We start from the raw sequence: 21186 nt of genomic DNA on the forward strand, positions 1-21186 counted from the left end.
TCGAATAGTCAAAGCAAAGCTAGTATCTCCTATTTATACTATAGCTTGAATATATATTAGCATACATATATGTATGGGATGTATTTAAATGTCATAGGGTATATAAATTCATATTAAACTCACAGTGCCAATATGTTTTCCTAAATACTGTTCCTTGTATTAAATACTTCTCCTATAGATACTGTCTTAGTGTTTGTATTACACTTTGTTCTTGCCAAAAGTTGGTATCAGTATGCATTTTCCAGTTTAATTGTGAAGGGTTTTAATGTACATTTTTCTGATGAGGAATTAGATTTAGCATCTGATACTATGCTTACTGGACATTGGATTTTTTTAAAGTATATGTTTTTGGAGTATGTATTATTAAGACTTTGCAGGGTTATTGGGGGGGGTGGATTTTCCTTAGTTTGTATGTTCTAGATATAAATTCTTTATACTGATCTTTCACAAATACCTTTTCTTCAAATTATGTTGCTCCTAGCTTTAACTCACAGAACTTTTAAACTTTTTTTAGACTCCAATTGATTGTTCTTGTTAAAATATCTTTTGATCCAGAGAAGAAATCTTCACCTGTGATCATGATGGTATTTTCCCGTTCGATTTTTTTGTTTGAAAATATTTTCTTATCTTTCACATTTACACCTATAGCTGGAGATAGGGTTTTATGTAGGGAGTGAACTTTTCAGATGGATACCCAGTTAGCCAAGCATTTTAAACTGTCCATCCTTTTCTCTTTTGCTTTGAAGTCTCAATCTATCATATATCATGTGTCCATATATGCGTGCGTGTGTGTGTGTGCGCGTGTGTGTGTTTCTGGGCTCTTTTCTCTTCTACCATTGTATTTTTGTATCCATTGAACAATACTATATATTACAATAAATACTGGAATTTTTGTTGTACGTAAAACTCTTGGCTGCTCATGGCTATTTGCATATATGTATTTTTTTAATCAGCTAGTACACTTCCCATCATAAATCTGGTGTGATTTTTTTATTGGTATTACTTTGACTCTAGATAAATTTGGGAAAATGTATCTTTACAATGTATCCTCTAATCCATAAACATGCATATTCTATATACACATATAGGTCTTTTAAAATGTCCAACATTTTTTATACTATTCAGGATATCTTAATACATCTTTATTTGAAGTTTAATCATTTTGTGTTATTATTAATGATGTCTTTGTCTTTAGTTTTCCTACTGTTGCTGGTATATAGATATTGATTTGATTTTTACAAGATTTTACAAATAACCAGCAACTTGTCGCACTCATCAATTCTAATTTATTTGTAGATTCTTTTATGTTTTCTATGTACACATCATAATCTGCAAAAAATAACAGTTTAGTGTCTTTCTTTATGATCCTTATATCTTTATTTATTTTTCTTGTCTTACTCTGCTGGCTAGGACATCCGGTACAATGATGAATAGAAGTGGTGATAGCTGAGCATCCTAGTCTTGATGCTGATCTCAAAGTGAAAGCATTCGACGTGTCACCATTAGGTATGACATTTTCTGTAGGTTTTTTATTTTTTTTTTAGCTAATTTTTTTAATCATTCGTGGAAATAAATTTCTATTTTTATTCCCAGTTTACTAAGAGAATTTTCTTTCCTTACTAGGGGGGTTGAGTATTCTCCAAACTTTTTTGTATATCTAAGACAATCATGATTTTTTTTCATTCTTTTAATGTGAATAATCATAATTACATTGGTTTAACATTAGAAAGTTAATTAATCACCTCTGTACCTAAAGTGACCAGACATCCTGATTGTCTCATATCCCTCATCTCATATCTCCTGTTTCAGGTATCCCCTGAATAGGTGCCCCTATTTGTATCTGTGTAAACAAAACATACATATATATTCTCTTCAGTATGGTTTAGATTATTAACATTTGGTTAGGTTTTTTTGCATTTATGTTCATGAGTAAGGCTGTGAAATGATTTTTTTCTAACACTACTCTTATGCTATTTTGCCAAAAAGATGGCTGGTTTTCTCAATTGAGTTGGGAAATGTATCCTTTTCTTCTGTTTTTGGATGACTGTAGTTTAGAATTAGTGTGTATGTCAAATCTGTAAAGATCTTGTTAAGATATCCGGACGTTTGTAGGAAGATTTAGATTACAGATTCAGTTGAATAGTTGCATGCTTATTCAAGGTTTTGTTTCACTATCATTTTATTTTTAAGGAAATTGTCTTTCATCATAATTTCAAAACTTATTGGCATAAGATTTATCTTAATAGAATCTCAAGTGTGTCCCCAGGATTTCTAGTCATGTCTTTTATTTCCAGTATTGCTTTGTGTGTTTTCTCTTGATCAGTTCTTACAAGCAATGTATCAGTTTTCTGAGTTTTATCTTTTGGCTTAGTTTATCCTGTTTGGTGTTTTTTTTCTATTTTATTAATTTACGTTTCTTACTTTCATCTCTTTAATCGATTTAATTTTATTTTGTTGTTTCTCATTTACTTATTTAGATTTTCATATAATTATACAGATTACTTTTGTCATATATCATGTAGGCCTACAGTGCCTCCTTCATCCCTCCTTCCCTTTATCATAGTGTTTTCTTAAGTTTGTGTATTATTTAGAAGCAATCTTCCTATTACTTGAACATGAGGATTTTCTTGGTATATTTTTCTATTTGAATGGCATTACAATAAAAAAATACTGAAGTTTTGTTTTGTCAGATATAGTATTTTCTGTACCACCTGGTGTAGTTGGTTAGATTTTGAAGTATTTGTGCTTGAAAAGAATATCTCCTGAAATGGTATAGTACAGTATAAGCTGGTTAAATGTATGGTGAGAATTTTCAACATCCTTACTGATTCGTTGTCTTCTTGTATTAAATTCTGAATCATTTGAGAAGAGTTTATTATTAACAGTATATGTCAATATACTGTTAGTCTCAGCCTTTTAACTGTGTGCTTAGATTTTGCATTTGACTTAAAAATTGTAACTTAAGCCTGCCATTTTGTTTTCTTCTTTTCCTCTCCTCTATTGTGGTTGTTCTGGGTGTTTTTCTCTATTTTCTTTACAACTTTTTCAGAATATCATTTGATTCAACTATTTTTTATTTTCTATTTGAATAGGCTTTTAGTAGTCCCACTAAGTATAATATAGTTTGTAATAGGTAGTGACATACATTTTCATTTACTTTTAAATAAGCTATCTTACTTTTCCATCTCTTCTATTTATTTAGTTATTTATATTTGAATTTGCTTGTTATTCACTTAAATTTTTCTGTGGAGAGTTCAGTGAAGTCTTAAAGTCATCTCTTCCGTTAAGTGTTAAGTATAAATATGTATTTAGGGTGATAGGGAAAAAGAGGTATTTGGCATACTGTAGTATATTTTGGTTAAGTGCTTTTCTTCGTTTAGTAGTAACTCTTTTTGAATTATTTTTCGAATTAGTTTTGCCACTATTTTCTTTACCAAGTATCTTACCTGAAAGTGTAGCTGCATATTCTTTACTTTGGTTTTTAGTAATTGTATAATGTATTCTAAGTTATTAGTTTATGTAAAATAAAATTCTGTGGGTTTAATACTAACGCATATTTTCTTAATCAAACCCAATTGTGAAGGCCAAGTAAATGAATACCAAATATTTGTACTTACACCAAAGTTATGAATTTTGAACTATTTTATTTTTTATTTTCATTATAAGATGTTCTGAGAATGTTCTTTATTTTTAAAATTTAAATGTTGTTGTTATTTTTTGACTTTTATTCCACTGGTGAGTTCTTGCTATTGATGTCTTAGAACAATTTTCCATTGTATGTGTGTGTGTCTGTCTGTCTGTCTCCAACCTCCATGTGAAGGCAAATTATATTCAGTACTTTTATGATTCTCAATTTCTGATTGATTTTCTTTCACAAAAGATCATCTGATCTTCATGGGCAGTTCTCTATATTGCTACCATTCTTGGACTTTTATTTTAGGTTAATGTTTCTAGAGTAAATTTAGTCTTGTTCTTTTTTTCTGCTACTTTCATCTAGCTGTCCTGTTTCTTTTTTTCAATTTAACAGTAGTAAGATGTGTTTCATTGTTTTTTTTAATAATTCAGTTTCCTTCAGAATCTTGAAATGTAAATGCTTCAAAATGGAAATGCCTAAGATACGTGGATTGTGGTCTATGCATGCACTCAGGCAGGAAATATGACCCTCCAAATAACATGTGCAGTAAAGGGCTGGAGGTGTGACTCAGCTGTAGAGTACCTACCTATCAAGCATAAGACCCTGAGTTCAAACCCTAGTTCTCTGCCTCCCCCCAAAAATCACTGAATCCTTTAATAAAATCAAGATGATACTATAGAAAACACTCACGTTGTAAAATTACTTATGATTGTTTACAAACAAGTATCAGTAATATTTAAATATATTGTTGTGTGTATATTTCAGTGACACAGAATATGGTTGAGATACCATAGGAAAGATATAAAAGACAAAGTATCTTAAGTATGTTTTAAAAATCTATAGAAAGGTTGGGATGCCAATATATGGGTTGCTTTGGGGTGGTGTTATTAAATATTAGTAAGACTATTGTTACTCATATAAGGAAGGAGTTTTACAGCTTTCATGGCAAATTGTTAATTTTTTAAAATTAAATGGGGTAATGCTAAAGTTTTTGTGTATATTAATATTTCAAGTCACTTATTACTATTATTTATTTTTTATGTTTTTATTATGAAGTCAATTCCTATTGTATTAAAATATAAGTATAAAGATATATCTATATTTACATTTTAACATTGGAACTCAAAGCTGAAACTTTTTTATGTGTGCTAGTTTATATCCATGAACCTTACCATTAGTTCCCAGTGTTTAAAAAATAATAATTTCCCAAGTGTGGAGTTCTCTTGTGAACATGGAAATGCCAGTGGTTTGGTTTAGAAATTTTTCTGTCTCTTTTTTTAACCTACAGCAATTGGAACAAATCCAGAAAGAATTAAGTGTTTTGGAAGAGGATATTAAAAGAGTGGAAGTAAGAAATCAAGAATTTCTCACATCTCTGATAATTTTGTATTGTCATGAAAATGTCACCTTTAAGTTGTTGCATTAGACTATGGGACTGGTCTCAGATATAAAGTACCAAATGTTAATTTTAATTGACAGTGCATTTTTTATTGATAAAGTGTAATTTAGTTTGTTTTGTGCTATTTTATTGCCATAATTCTTGGTTAAACTAAAGAAAAATCACTTAATTTTCTTTATTATATTAGCTTAAATCAATTTTCACAAAATCCTCTACCCTTAACATTGAAATGATTTACTGTTACATTTTTAAAGCAAAATATTTTTATATGCCTGTTTGTATGCAACATTGTGGTTCACTGAAAGGTTTGTGAATATATATTATCAATGTTACAGGAATTTTTAACTTATTGTTAGGTGAAGTTACTGCTTGTTGGCTGAATTTAAGTTCTGTGTATATAAGTTATTCACATAGTAAAATATATTTTATTTTACTTAGTTTTGGGTGGTACCTGAGGCTTGAACTCAGGTGCTAGGTGCTGTCCTTCAGCTTTCTTGCTGAAAGCTTTCTGCCACTTGAGCTCAGCATCATGTTACTGCTGGCAACCCACAGCAGATAGTGCAGGGTTTTTTTACTGGTAGACATTACATGTTAAAGAATAATGGTATAATATTTGTGGACTGCCATGTGTTGGCCATAACTTGTTATATTTATGTTGATACTTAGCTATATGATTGAACCAAGGTTAGGTTAACTAGAAATAATTGTACCTAATTATATATCTTTTAGTGGTAAATTTTCTGTTTTTCCAGTCATCAAAAAGTATCACCCTCAGAAAATATTAGCCTTGATATCCTAATATATATTAAGAGACTAGGTAAATGACTAGTTAGCTCATAGCTCATATAGTACGCTGTACATCTTTTTAAGAATACTTATTCTGTATTGGCTGGCTTCATTTGAGGTATACGAGTATTAGAATTTACCGTTCCTTAACATTATATACTCTCAAAATCTTGCCTCCTAACATTTCAGTTTATCTTTGCTTTTGCATTTTTTGGAAAGGAGTCTTTGAGAAATAAAGAGTGTTAAGAACAAAAGGACTAATGAATACTTGGGATTAGAATGGCATATAAATTATCTTTTTTATTCATGGAACTGCTCTTTGGAACTTCTACTATAATTCAAAAAATTTGTTTTTTTCAGGAAATGAGCGGCTTATACTCTCCTGTCAGTGAAGATAGCACAGTGCCTCAATTTGAAGCCCCTTCTCCATCACACAGGTAAAAGCTACACTCTACTGATTGTTTAGGGTTTATGTTATAAAAAAGTGCACATATGATACTAGCTTTTCATGGGCCCCTTCTCAATGTAGCATGTGAAACCCTTGAGAAATTGCTTTTGGTTGTGAACTAAAAATTATATTTAGCCCATGTATTTTCTTTCCTTCTAGGAATAGTTAGTATTTTCAGTTCACTATTGGATTAAAAATTGGGTGAATTTTTTTATGCCTTATGAATTAGACAGATGGAATTCAAAATCTGAATTTGGAAACATGAAATGGAAAAATTAGGAGAAAGTATGATTTTTTTTTTAACTTGGAATTTTTTAGCCAAGATCTGGTGGCTCTTGCCTGTAATTCTAGCTACTTAAAAGACTGATATTTTAGGATCCTGGTTTGAAGTCAAACCCAGGAAGAAAGACTATGATCCTCTTATCTTCAGTTTACCACCTAAAAAAAACTGAAAGTAAAGCTGTGGTTCAAAGTGGTAGAGCACTAGTTTTGAGTAAAATAGCTCAGGGACAGTGCTCACGCCCTGAGTTCAAGCCCTATGACTAACAAAAACAAAAACTAATTTGGTGGGTTTTGGGGGGGAGAGGTTGTGTGGGGTTTTTTGTTTGTTTGTTTGTTTTTGGTTTTTTTGTATTCTCTTCTTTGACCTTCAGCTTATAATTATGTAGCCCAAACTGGCTTTGAACTTGTGAATCTCTAATCTCAGCCTCCCAGTTACTGGCCTGTGCCACCACAGGTATTCTTTGTTTCTTGAGATGGAAATTTTGCTAAGTTGTCCAGTTTGACCTCACACTTGAAATCCTCCTGTTTTAATTCTAACTATTCATTCAGTAAAGACAATAACTTTTGTATAGCTCCCTGTCACTAATTTAAGTCTTCTCTTCTATGTTCTCTCCAAGAGCTTGAATTCTGAAATCCCTAGTAAATATTTTAGAACCATTTTTAGCTTCGTTTAGATGTTTACACAATATAGTAAGTTAATACCATCCTTTGAGACTAAAACTCTTACGTCATGAATTACGTGCTAATTTGTTTTTTTAATTATTTATTAAATTATTATTTTTTTGGCTTGCATTGAGTGCCTTACATTTTTGCTTGCTTTTTCTGCTCATGATATCATGATATTAGTAGGACCCCATCTCTTCCCAGCTTTTTTTTTTTTTTCTGGCAATTGGACATAGAGTGTTGCATGCACATGCTGTTTTTGAACTACAATCCAGACTTCAGACTTCTGAATAGTTAAGATTATAGAATCTGCCAGCATCCAGTGTACTATAGATTTTGAATTTTGAGTGTTCATGCTTGAAATGTTCCAAGTAAGCGCTATTTTACATGAATTCACTTTTTAAAAATTTACTATTACATTTAGACAAAATCACTTTAGGATAATGTGAATTATCAGGAACTCCAGTTTAGTTAGTACATGGGATTACATTAACTCTCAGAAAGTTGTTATGGATCTAGTTTGGCATAACATGTGTAAAAATGTTAGAAATGATGCTTTTAGTTAAGGAACATTTCTGAAAAGTTTAATATTTTTCCCATTAACTAGTGTGGATAATTCTTCTTTTACTTAGTTCTGTGGTTACCTTAGCTGTTTAATTCAGCTGATTTTACTTGGTATTTTACTTTATTTAGAATATTTCTAAAGACAAGGTGTGTGAAAAATAGGTATCTTTAAACCTAGTTTTCCCTTTCTGACATGAACTCTTGGGTAATTGGGTACTTCAATGAGTGCATAAAGGGAAGTGAAAATTTTCACATCACCAACATTTCAGTAATAAATGGTCATTCATTCTCATTGTCATGTGCCTCTCTGTTTAATGATTTGTTTGTTACTGAGTCTTATACTGTTGAATTTTTCCTTCTTCATTTTTCAGTAGTATAATTGATTCTACAGAATACAGTCAACCTCCAGGTTTCAGTGGCAGTTCTCAGGTAAATATATTTAACAGTTTTAGTTCTTGGTACCATGAATATAATCCCTTAAGTTGTAAATCAGTAACTTTTCAGTAACCCAATGTTTATCGCTAATCTTTGAAGTGTGTGTGTGTGTGTGTGTGTGTGTGTGTGTAGAAGTTGGGGAGGGGGTAAGGCTTGAACTCAGGGCATAGATGCTGTCCCTGAATGAGGTTTTGTGCTCAATTCTAGTGCTTTTCCACTTGAGCCACAGCTTCATTTCTGGTGTTTTGGTAATTTATTGGAGATAAGAGTCTCATGGACTTTCCTACTCCGGCTGACTTTGAGCCATGAGCCTCAGATCTCAGCCTCCTGTATAGCTAGGAATACAAGTGTGAGCCACCAGTGCCCAGCAGCCTTGAAGTTGTTTAGATGTAATCTCACAACAAACTCATTAGGCAAGACCATCTATCATTGGTGAAGTGTAACAAAACTAATATTAGTTCATGAACTTGTTTAAGCACATGAAAAAACCAAAGTGACTGTACAAACAATTTCAAAATATTTTAGACACATGCAAATCTTGACTAATATATTATTGCTTCTTTTCCTATTATTTTTTCAGCCTCACTCCTGTTTCCTGTCTTATTATTATTACTACTTTTTACTATTGTTTTTAATACTTTGCAGTGTTGGAGACATTAATAGCCCTTCTATTCTTCTACATAAGAGTTAGGGTACTTAGTCGTAGATTAATCTCATATAACTGTTCAATCAAGAGGAAAACCTATCCTTTTCTATATACTTTTCCTATGACACCTCTTTGTATGTGTGTGCCTACGCATGCACATGTGCTTGAACTTGGGACCTGGGCACTGTCCTGTTAGCTTTTTCTCTCATGGCTGGCATTCTACCACTTGAGCCAACTCTTTTTTTTGTTTTTTTTTTTGGTGGTTAATTGGAGATAAGAATCAAAGGCTTGCTGCTTGGGCTGGCTTTGAACCGGCATCCTCAGATCTCAGCCACCATGAGTAGCTAAGATTATAGGAGTGAGCCACTGGCTCACAGTTCAGATCCCTCTTGCTTATCTATACTATGCTCTCTTTCTATGCATTGGGCACTAAAGAAAACTGTGTCAGTTTTGGTGTTTGGCTTGAGAACATTGGGAAATTCTAAGTAAAGGAGCAAAACAGAGTCTTTATTCTTGTAGTTTTTATAGCATTGTTTTTGGCCTTTTATCATGAGCTAGGAAAAAATAGAAAGTAAACCTGAAAGAAAGAAAAATAATAGTACTTATAGTGATTAGTCTTAACCATTTTCTGTTTTGATCTTTTCCTAGGTATATTTGATCTTTTTTCCTAGTTATATGTAGTATAGTACTTCATATATGTTCTGAGATGCTGTGTAGTGACAGCAAACATACTTCCCCTTGACCAGTAGAGTTAAAAAGTTAATTCTCTCCAGAGCATTATGCTTAAGTATTTTGACTTAAAATTTGTTAGGAAATATCCTTATATTAGGTAGTGGAATTTTTAGTACTTTTAAAGTATTTTATAGTAGCTTTTACTAATAAGTAGTGAAGGACACTTTTGGTTTGAGAATAAGTAGTATAGTGAGACAGTGTGTTAGTATCTGGACTTTTTTCATCCATAAGAAATCCCATTGATTGCACCTGAAGGTGTGTCTCAAGTGTTGGTGTATCAGCCTGGAGTGTAAAAGCTAAGCAAGAGCACAGTTGCTTTACTTTCTTTAGTTTAAGCTTACCTATAGAGTGCTATTCCTATAGAGCTGCCTCTCCTATGAGTCACTGAGTGCAAAATAAATGTATGCTTAAGGAATGAATAGTCTGCATCTCTTAGGAGAATCCAGCCTTACTATATGCAGAGGGACAGAACAGTTGTTGAGAAGTAAATCCTACTGACACCTCTGTGGAATGGAATTAATATGATATGTTGCACTGAATGATGTACTGTTTGTTCATTTCTAGCTATGGTCCGAGACAGATCTAAAATAAGTTGATGGAGAAAAAAACCTGAAATGCATTAATGTCTGAAGCTAAGTTTGGCAAGTGTATACTAAATCTAATATGAAAACAAAAACCTGAACTATGTCAACAGAACTCTAGTATAAAACATGAAAGACACATTGTTTTCACAGTAATAAAAGGATGTATTCCTCAAGAGTATCAATCAAGCAGTTGCTTAGAATCAGCAGAGCAGTAGTTCCTGGACACTCCTTTCTGACTGCCGTAAGAAAATCTGTGGAAGATAGGTGCAAGTGGCTCACACCTGTAATCCTAGCTATTGAGGAGAGTGAGATCAGGATTGTGTTTGAAAGCCAGCCAAGCAGGCTGTGAGACTCTTCAATTAACCACCAAACACAAAAATGGTGGTGTGATTCAGATGGTAGAGCACCAGTCTGTGTGCACAAAGCTAAGTACAGTGCCCTTTCTCTGACTTCAAGCCCTTAAACTTACTGGTACAAAAAGAAGAATCTGTGGATCGTCAAGTCTTTTATGTAATAAAAGTGGCATGGAAAAACTTATTATGATATAACATCTAAGGAATAAGAAAAAAGTATATACGTACTCAGTACACAGGTTTTTTATCTATAGTTGCAGAATCTGCTTATATGGAGGATAGATTGTACCTGATGTTGCGTTAAAAAAAATAACTGGAATTTACATAAAACGAAAACTGTTAGAAACCAAAGAAAAACAGCCAGGTGCCAATGGCTTATGCCTGTAATCTCAGATGTTCAGAAGGCTAAGATCAGAAGAGCATGGTTCAAAGGCAGCTCCAGTATCAGAAAGGCTGGGAGACTCGGTCACTAATTTATCAAAATTCTGGGTTGGAGGTGTGGTTCAAGTAGTCAGCTGACCAGGCAAACACAGGCCCTGACCTGGAGCACAAAAAACAAAAGAAATACATGTATTCACAACCAGGAAAATAATTAGGTAACATTTATTGTTCTTCAAGTGTTAACTAATTTTCAGAAATACCCTCTAGGTAGTTATGTTATTAACTGGTATATTAACTGGTATAAAGAGAAGTTAAAGACCAACGAAGCTATTAAGAGGAAGAAGATGAAATTTTAAGCCAGGTACTATGGCTTCAGAGCCTGTGCTTTTAAGCATTTATTCATTCAACCATTAGACCTTTATTTTTTTTAAGTATCTGGTATTTATGAAGATGTACAATAGGCTTTGAGGATACATAGAACAAAAACAGACAGTAGTCCCTGCTATAAACAAACTTCCAGTCTAGTTTGAAAGACAGAAATGTAAAAAAAAAAGTTCAGTGACTTTTGAATGAAATAAGCCATTTGAATATCATTGTGTAGAAATTGTAAGAGAGTGAATGAGGTAAAAAGCCCTAAGGTAGGACTATGCCTTACATAGTCTAGTATAGCCACGCAGAGTAAACATTCAGAGAAAAGTAGATGAGGTAAAAAGCCTAACAAGTGTAACTTATATACACAGCTTTTTCTTCGGCCATTGTAAACAGTGTTTAATCCTTGGAGCAATTAGAAAAATAAACTAATTCTAAAATAGGATAAATTGCTGAATTTGGAAGATAGTAAACTAATGACTTCTCTGAATAGTTTTATAAGAATGATACTTCTTAGTACTAGATACTTCAAAAATTATTATCTTTAAGTGGTATACAAGGAGGCTTCAAGTCAACCTATTAGTTTTTTAGTACAATGCATGCTGATCAACGTCACCCTTTCACATATCCATCCCATCAAGTTACTTGGTTCCATTTTTACATATGTACATTGAATAGTATGACTATATTTGTCCACCCTTCCTCTCTCCATTGCCCTCTTACTGATTTCATCCCTCTGGCTACATATTGCAGCTTCCTAGTATTTATTTTGTTAAGCTATAAGTTATTCAAAGGCAAAACTCAAATAATGGAAATTAAACATTTAGCACATCCCTGTAATCCTAGCATTTGGTAGGCAGAGACAGGAGGATAAGCCAGGATGAATCCACCTGAGGCTAAATAATGAGATCTTGTCTTTATATATATGGAGTACATTTTGTTTTTGGTTGTTTTGTTTTGTTTTTGGTCAGTTGTGGGTCTTGAACTCAGGACCTGGGCACTGTCCCTGAGTTCTTTTTGTTCAAGGCTAGTGTTCTACCACTTTGAGCCACAGCTCCATTTCTAGTTTTTGAGTGGTTAATTGGAGATGTGTCTCGTGGAAACTTTTCTGCTCAAACTGACTTGAGACCAAGATCCTCAAATCTTAGCCTTGAAACCAAGATCCTCAAATCTTAGCCTCCTTAGTAACTAGGATCACAGGCGTGAGTCACCAGCACTAGAGCCATGTGCTGGAAATGAGGAATGTGGAATGAACACCAAATATATTTCACATAAATAAATTACATATAAAATTTATTAAGAGCAGTTAGAATTATACTAAAATCAAAAGCATTAAATACCTTATATGATGAAAAATAAACTAAGCATCCACTTCACTATAGTGTTGTAAGGTAGTCAATGTAGTTTGATAAAAGAGCCCATATACAACATAAAATTAGGTACTTTACTGATACAGACTAGATTAATTAATAGTGAAGATCTGTACTTGTAAAATAGTTTCAAAGAAATGTATAACTTTTTGTAAAATATTAAAATGGTTTAATGCAATTACAGGATAGATGAGATAAGCAAATAATCTTAATTATTAATTTGGTTACTTAAAATGTACAGAGAATGTGGCCAACTGACTTTAGCATTCTTTGATAAAATATATAATTCTGAGGTTACTATGGTAAGTATGCAACTGCCCATTCAACTATTTCAATGTATTACTGTAATGAAAGCAAAATGAAACATTAAAATCTAGTCAAAACATAGTTAATAGTTTAACTTGTGGTAGAGGCAATCATACAGTATTTCAAGTGGGAAACTGATGAAAATTAGTTTCTTGTTTTTATCACTTAATGAAAGAGGTAGCAATAGAAGGACAGAAATTATGAAGGAACCCTACATTTCGTTAAGTACCACAAAGCCCAAATTGGGAAAAATTTCATAACTATGAAATGGTATAGTCGCTTCAAAATATAACAACAACAAACACCTTTGATATCGATTCTTGATGTAAGTTAGGGCAAAAAATATGGTGGAGGAGACATGGTTAAAGAGATGAAAATGCTAGATTTGATCTGCTTGGTTTTGTGTGTGTGTGTGTGTGTGTGTGTGTGTGTTTCTGTTTATAAAGGCTATTGTTCTTTTTCAACATTCTTTGTTCAGTTTGGAGTGGATTAGTTTACATTGTGTTACACCAAGGAAATAGTTCAGGCAGTTAATTTGTTCAAGATTACAAAGAACTGTTTATAGGGACAAATTATGAGTGGTCTGTGATGAATAGGCTAAGCTCATATACAAGGAGACATTCATATTTCTAGTGGGAAGGCAAAGAGGGAGAAGGGGAAAAAAATTGTCTGGCAAAATGTTAGGGTTTACTAATAAACTACCTTCTATCCTTAATCCATTAAGGCCCTACCACCCAGTAATGCCAACCAGAACCAAACCATTAGTCACTAGCTTTGTATTCAAACTATCAACAGAAGTATGACAAAGATCAGGAAGTGTTTTTTCCTCCCTTTGTTCCCCTAAGAAATTCATATAATTTTAGTGTTATTTCTTCCTTAAATATTTGGTAGAATACCTAAGTAAAACTATTTGATAATGGAGTTTTGTTGGTAGGAAAGCCTTATAAAAACTTATTCATACCTTCAGTTTTGATTTGTGGCAACTTTGGTAAATTTTATTTTTCAAATTATTTGTTTATCTGTTATCAAATGAATTCTAGAAATTTGCTCATAATAGTTTATTTTCTTCTATCGAAATATTTTTGTGCACAGCCAAAACTTTTGACACCCAGTATATAAAGTGTTTTCCACACCAGGAAATTCTGTTTACAACCTTCAAGATAGCAGTTGGGTGAGCACAAGTGTATGGAGGTAGTTGGTTGTCAGAGCTTCTCTGGGTGTCTGTACAGTCCCAAGAACTCAATGTCTTTACCAACCCAGAAATGATCTAGTTGTTCAGGAGCAGTAGAGTTGAATTTCCAGACCTCACCTACTTCCTGAAGGTTGATGGCACAGTCCCTACCCTGTAATCAGTTGGTCTTTTTGGTGACTAGTACCTACCTCACTGTAAGTCCCTTTATTAGAGTTAATTTAGCATTGGACTTAATATTAGTAACAAAACACAAAGCCTTAAGTTTTCACTAAGTTTTCTTATTCATGGCTAATGCTCTGCCACTTGAGCCACACCTTCTGACTAGTATTTTACTAATTGGATATGGCTTCAAACTTGAGTCCCTAAAGTCTCATTGCCATATTTGGCTAGGATTACAAGTGTGAGTATACCCAGCAAACTATTAGTCTCTGTGTAAATTTTTTTCTTTTGGCAGTATTGGAGTTTGAACTTGAGGCTTAGCACTTGTGAGGCAAGTGTTCTCCCATTAAGCTAGCTTGTTTCACTATTTAAGTATTGGATTTTTTTTTTACACAAATTTGTTTTATGTTTAAACTGTTGTACAAGTTTCAATTCAGTGTGTCAATTTTTCTTAGTTGATTTTGCTGACCAGAACGTCTTAATTTCTTTGTCATAGAATTCATAACTTTTATAATGACTGTTTTTATGATTTAAGAAATTTTGCCTCTGCCCAAGATCAAAAACATTTCCCAATAATAGTATGTGGTCAGGTTTTTTTTTAATATTACATCCATGCTTAAGAGGAATACAGTTTTTCATTAGTTATGGTATTTTGTATCCATTAATTAAATTACAGTTTCTGTTTGACTAAATGTGTATTATTGTTACTTTTACCAAACACCAACTCTGGTTAGTTATAGCACAACAGGCCAATTTGGTGTTAAGAGACAAGGTGTTGAAGCAGGGAAGATAACTTTATTCAAAGAACAGGCTGACCAAGAAGATGGATAACTCGTGTCCCAAGTACATTTGACTGACTTAGGGATGATTTTTATAGGAGATGGGTGATCACAGACTACTGGGTACCTTCTCAAAGTCACAGGTTCATGGCCAAATGTTGCATATAAGGCATGATAAGCTTTTTTGTTTTGCACATCTCTAAAACAGATATCATTATTTCTTCAGGCTAGTCTTGTCACTAAATTGTTTGCCCATGTTCCATTTCTGACATATTACATAGTGTGCAAGCTACAGGGGTTTTCTCACAGCTGTATTGCTGATAACCAGACTTATAGTAGTGAAATAAATCACATTTACCTGATTATTGTGTGGGACAAGTATTAGTGCAGGAGTCTGCATCAGTGTTCCACTTCATTCCTGCCATATTTTTTTCAGTTGATGAAAATTGGTGAAATTCATCTCTCACTATACTGGAGTATTTTTCAGTGTGGGAGTTTCTGTTTTACATATTTCTGAGGCTGTTTTATCATGAACAAATACTTGTTTAAACTTATTTCCACTATGAACTGGCTGTTTCCATCCTGATTATAATATTTTCATGTTCTATTTTATCTTTTCCTTATACCTCCTTCAGCCTCTCCCTCCTTTCTATTTTCTTTATCATGATTTTTTTGTGTTCATGTATGTGAAGAGTTTTGCCAGTAACCCACATAACCCACATTAAACTCAAACTTAAGATCCTCCTGCCTCAGTTTTCCAAGTACAGGTGTGTGTCACCATGAATCTCTTTCTTTTTCTCTTTTTACTTAGCGGCACCTAGAGCTTAACACTTCATAGGCAGACATTCTACCTATGAGCCAACCCTCAGGTCCATTTTGCTCCAGTTGTTTTTCCAAAAGGATCTTACTTTTTTGTCTGGCCAACCTAGATAGTGATCCTCCTATTTATGTTTTTTACCATAGCTAGGCTGACAAGTGCACACCACTAAACCAAGCCTGTTCTGGTCAGATGAGTTCTCACAAACTTTGTACATTTGCTGACCTGGAACTGCAGTCTTCCTACTCTCATATTCCCAAGTACTTAGGATTATAGGTGTGATCCACCACCATGCCTAGGTTTGACTCTTTTCTCTCTCTCTCTCTCTCTCTCTCTCTCTCTCTCTCTCTCTCTCTCTCTCTCTCTCTCTCTCTCTCTCTCTCTCTCTTTCTCTCTCTCTTTTAATGTTTTACTATTTTTTTACATTATTTCTAATTTTTCAGGATTTATCATGTTTTCAGGGTTGCTTTGTCAGACAGCATATGGGCATATTTTTAGAAACCCATTCTTTTACTGTTTGGCCTGTGTCCCCATTTACATTTGTTATGAATAATGATAATTTCACTGCTTTTTACACTGCCATTGTTTTTCTCACGTTTTAACTTATTTCTTTTTGAAAAATCTCTTCCAATTACCCTACTACTGGTTTTAAATGTATGTTCTCTCTTGCTTTTCTTCTAGTATTTATAATTGAAATTTCTCCATGCTTATTATCCAAACAGAATATATTTTATTCTGTGAAATAATTTTTCTATTTTTACCTTTAAAGAAATGGAAAAATGAAGCCTGAGATCTGTAGCTTTTCACCATTTGTGATCAGTTTATTATGGTGAATTTTTGAAAATATATTGTAGTCACTTTGGTATTCTATTAAAAGAAGAGTATGGTTTGCTTTGAGTTATAAGTGTCTTTTCTTATTATCACCATAGACAAAGAAACAGCCTTGGTATAACAGCACATTAGCCTCAAGACGAAAACGACTTACTGCTCATTTTGAAGACTTAGAGCAGTGTTATTTTTCTACAAGGATGTCTCGTATCTCAGGTACATGTTCAGGATTTCTCTTAAAATTTTTATCTCACAGTAATATTTCTGATATATTTCTAGGATTTAATATTGGATTTACTGCAAATTCGTAGATGCAAAGTATATATTTTTGCCATTCTATTAGAATACTTTGTAGAGATCCACAAGAATATTGTTTTTAGTAGAATTTTTTTGGTTTGCTGAGATTTTTTTATCTTGATGTAATGAACTATATAAGGTTTAAACTATAAAGTTTAATTAAACTAAATAAGTTCTATTCAGTTGCCTCTTCTTTTCAACATTAATAAGTGTTAAGCACTTTCTCTTTACTGAAAATAAAACAAGAATGAGCCAGGCACTATAGTACACATCTGTAATTATAGCACTTGAATAAGTAGTGGATTAAGAGTTCCAGACCGGGCTGGGGATATGGCCTAGTGGCAAGAGTGCTTGCCTCGTATGCATGAGGCCCTGGGTTCAATTCCCCAGCACCACATATATAGAAAATGGCCAGAAGGGACACTGTGGCTCAAGTGGCAGAGTGTTAGCCTTGAGCAAAAAGAAGCCAGGGACAGTGCTCAGGCCCTGAGCCCAGGTCCCAGGACTGGCCAAAAAAAAAAAGAGTTCCAGACCAACTTAAGCTGCATGACAAAATTCTATCTTTAATAAGAGAATGAAATAAAACAATTCTTACTGTAAGAGTTTCATAAACATAGTACGTGAAATACAGCAGATATATGTTGCATGAACATGCAACTATTTTGGAAATGAGAATAAAACAGGCCAAGAAAATTATATGTGATGAATGATCTGGGGACTTGAGGGGAATTGCATTTCGGCCAGGTTAGTATGAATTAACTGAAATTGCTAATTAGAATCCTGTCAAAATAGCAAAGTACAGGAAATAACATATGGGACAACATGTGTGTGATAGTATAGGATATTCTTTTCCTGATATAAAAGAAATTCAGTTTTTATTTCAGTAGTTAAGAAACATTAGTTTTAGTAGACTTTGTGTATGGCAAGATGGTAGCTGGTGCTGAGAGGAGAGTTGAAAATCAGAGGCCTGCTTCTCATGGTCTCAAATCTCTAGATGTGAAGCCTAACAAACATCTCTCCTCTGTGTCAGTCCCTCAGTTTTTAGTTTAAATGTCACTTGAGAATAGACCTGCCTGGTAAAATGTGGCATATTTGTGAATACTTGATTACTTGCTTGTTTCCAAGATCAGTGGAAGTATTCTGTTTATCTTGCCAGGTCTTAGTGTTTTAAGAGCACTGGTCTAGAACCAATAGCCTGTGTTCAGATTCCTGATCTATCACTCAGTCTTATGACTGAGAACAAATCACTGCAAGCTTTTTTTATTCTCACCTTGTTCCAGTTTCATCCTGATCATTTATATAAAGTATGAATCAGGATATGAGTGACTTTTCTCTAAATAATAATGCAAGAGTCCAGCTTTCGTCCATTTTGTAACACTGCTATTTTCAATATATGGCTAGTTCCAAAGGTTTCAGTCTGTTGTGGCAGGGAGAACTTGGGTAGTAGCAGGGTAGCCAACATCTTGGTGGCCAAGAAACAAAGAATGCCGGAAATAGGAAACTTTTTAATGCTTTAAAAAAGTAATAAAGCTCCTTGTTCTCTGTTATTTAGTCATCCTAGCATCTTTTTCATCAGAACTATAAGAGTTTTTCTGTGTTTTATTTTTATTTATTTATTCTCTGTTAGTCTTGGGGCTTGAACTCTGGGCCTGTCCTATCTTTGATGAGTTCTTTAGCTCAAAGATAGTGCTCTACCACTTGAGCTACAGTGCCACTTCCAGTTTTCTGGTGGTTAATTAGAGATAAGAATCTCATTGACTTTTCCTGGCTTTGAACAGTGATCCTCAGATCTCAGCCTCCTCAGTAGCTAGGATACAGGTATGGGCTACTGGCGCCTGTTTTATTTATTTATTGTTTTATGAGGAATTTAACTTTTTTGCTGACATGCTATGAGGCAAAACAAAATTGACACCATGCAAAATAACTTGTAAACAATATATATAAAATTCAATACTTGGCACATCTTGGGTGCTGCAACATAGAAATCAGTAGTAGGACACCTTTTTAGAATGAGTTCAGCAAGGAAAAGTTTCTGATAATTTATTGATTGTTAAATCCTGAGCCTTGGTTTTATTCTTTTTCTGAACATGCTTATATTTAGTATTAGTAAGAACACATGTACCAATTGTTTGCATGCTTTGGACAATTTGCCATAGAACTAATGTGGGAAAATTCACTTAGTATTGTTTCTAGGAGAAAAAAATGGAGCCTAAAATTTGTTTGCTAAGCATGATTTAGATTAATAGTAAACAGTTTTTATGCATGGCAACTTGGTATTTTGCTGGCTTAGAGTTGAGTCCCTTAGTGACTAAATATAAACTACAATAAAAAGTTGTTAAGCTTTCAGTACTCCATGTCTTGCATTCTGACAGTCCTTTTGACTTGCTGTGTGTGTGTGTGTGTGCACGCACGCGCGTGCGTGTGTGTGTGTGTGTATGTGCACACGTGCATGCTTGCACAGCCAATACTGGGGCTTAAAATCAGGGCCTGGGTGCTGTTCTTACCTTTTTTGCTCAAGGCTGGTGCTCTACCACTTGAGCCACAGCTCCACTAATGGCTTTTTGGTAGTTAATTGGAGATAGTCTCACAAGACTTTCCTGCCTGGTCTGATTTTGAATTGCCATCCTCAGATCTCTTCCTCATAAGTAGCTAGGATTACAGGAGTGAGCCACTGGTGCCAGCAACTTTTGAACTTTTAGTTGTATAATGATGTTGAAATAAACAGACCAAATATTATATTATTAATATTAACGTTATTGATCATCTTTAAATTACTAGTAATATAGGTATGCTATGGTGTATAAAAGGTGTTCACTAGACAATTTTTTGGCATAGTTGTACAGGAAGACTGAATTAAAAGCTAAAGGGAAAATTAGCATTTTTTTTTAGTCATGGTTGTTTTGTAGTTAATGCATATCATTTCTAGGTGTTAAGAATTTTACATAACTGTATTTCTGCATAGCAAGTATTTTTTAGTTCCTTTGGGAGTAAGGACAAATTTTAACTTGTACATATCTGAGAATGTAAGATGATGATTGTTCTTTGTATATTTCCAATAAGAATCCATCCATCTATTCCTACCCTCAGTTATTTCCAGTTATGAAGATGAGAAATTATAAAGAAATTAATGCCTTAGACTGTTAATTGTAATTGATAGACAATGTAAATGATAAAGCATTAGAGGGGGGGAACCCAATATTGATCCTATATTTTTATAACCAGATAAATGAAAACCAGTTGTTAGGCTTCCAAGTACTGTAATGATCCTTTTTACAAGTTTTTAGTAGTTTCCATTGAATGAGCTTGAATTTAACTGGAAGTCTATTTACTCTACAAAAGGGTTATTGAATACATGTTCTTGAATGCTTATGATTGCATACTTAGGAATTGATTTAAAAAGGTAAAATAACAGAGTAACATGAAAACAACTTTTAAGCAGTACTCCGTGGTTCATGCTTTTAATCCTAGCTATTCAGAGGGCTGAGATCTGAGGATTCTAGCTCAGAACCACCCCACTCAGACAGATTTGTGAGACTCTTATCTCCAGTTAACCAGCAAAAAGGTGAAAGTGGAAGAGTGACTCAAGTGGTAGAGTGCCAGCATTGAGTGAAAAGGCCATGCAAATGGGTAAAAATCCTGACCAACCAAACAGAACAACCAAACAGAACAACCAAACAAAACAATTTTAAATGGATTAAAAAACTGTCTTTCATAGCATTAATTACACTAAAAAACTTACTGTAATAGAATTGCATTTTAAAAAAGCAGTTTACTACTACATATCTATCATTCCATGATAGAGTTAATGTTTTTCAGTAACTACATTTTATTTATAAATGGTTGGGTTTACTGAGAATAAATTCTAGAGGAGAAACTTTATCTCAATATCATTGTGATGATTTTCAGTGTTAATTACAATATCCATTTTGATGCTTTTAGAATGAAAGCACTACTAGTAATGTGTTCTTTTTAGTGTAGGTTGTTAGATGAATTTGCTGACTTACTGTTTTCGTTTTTCAAATTTGTAAAATACCTGGGAAAATACTTTTAGTGATCTTTTTTTTCTGTTAAATTTCTTCTGATGTCAATAAATTTTATTAAAGATAACCTAATCTTCCATATCATTTCCTTACTTTGTATTAAGGGCAATCATGAACATTTA

General features: G+C 33.5%; 1 protein-coding gene across 2 annotated transcripts in view; it reads left to right on the forward strand.

The window, feature by feature from the left end:
* The window catches only part of Cop1 (COP1 E3 ubiquitin ligase), a 96985-nt gene that overhangs the window by 37850 nt on the left and 37949 nt on the right, over positions 1-21186 (forward strand). For both annotated transcript variants that reach the window (XM_048356422.1, XM_048356421.1), the window contains exons 7-10: positions 4923-4982; positions 6180-6256; positions 8148-8205; positions 16829-16943. In XM_048356422.1, the coding sequence (XP_048212379.1) occupies positions 4923-4982; positions 6180-6256; positions 8148-8205; positions 16829-16943 (310 nt within the window). The remainder of the gene's footprint in view (positions 1-4922; positions 4983-6179; positions 6257-8147; positions 8206-16828; positions 16944-21186) is intronic.

Source organism: Perognathus longimembris, chromosome 11 (genome assembly GCF_023159225.1).
Source record: "Perognathus longimembris pacificus isolate PPM17 chromosome 11, ASM2315922v1, whole genome shotgun sequence".
Classification (NCBI taxonomy): Eukaryota; Metazoa; Chordata; class Mammalia; order Rodentia; family Heteromyidae; genus Perognathus; species Perognathus longimembris.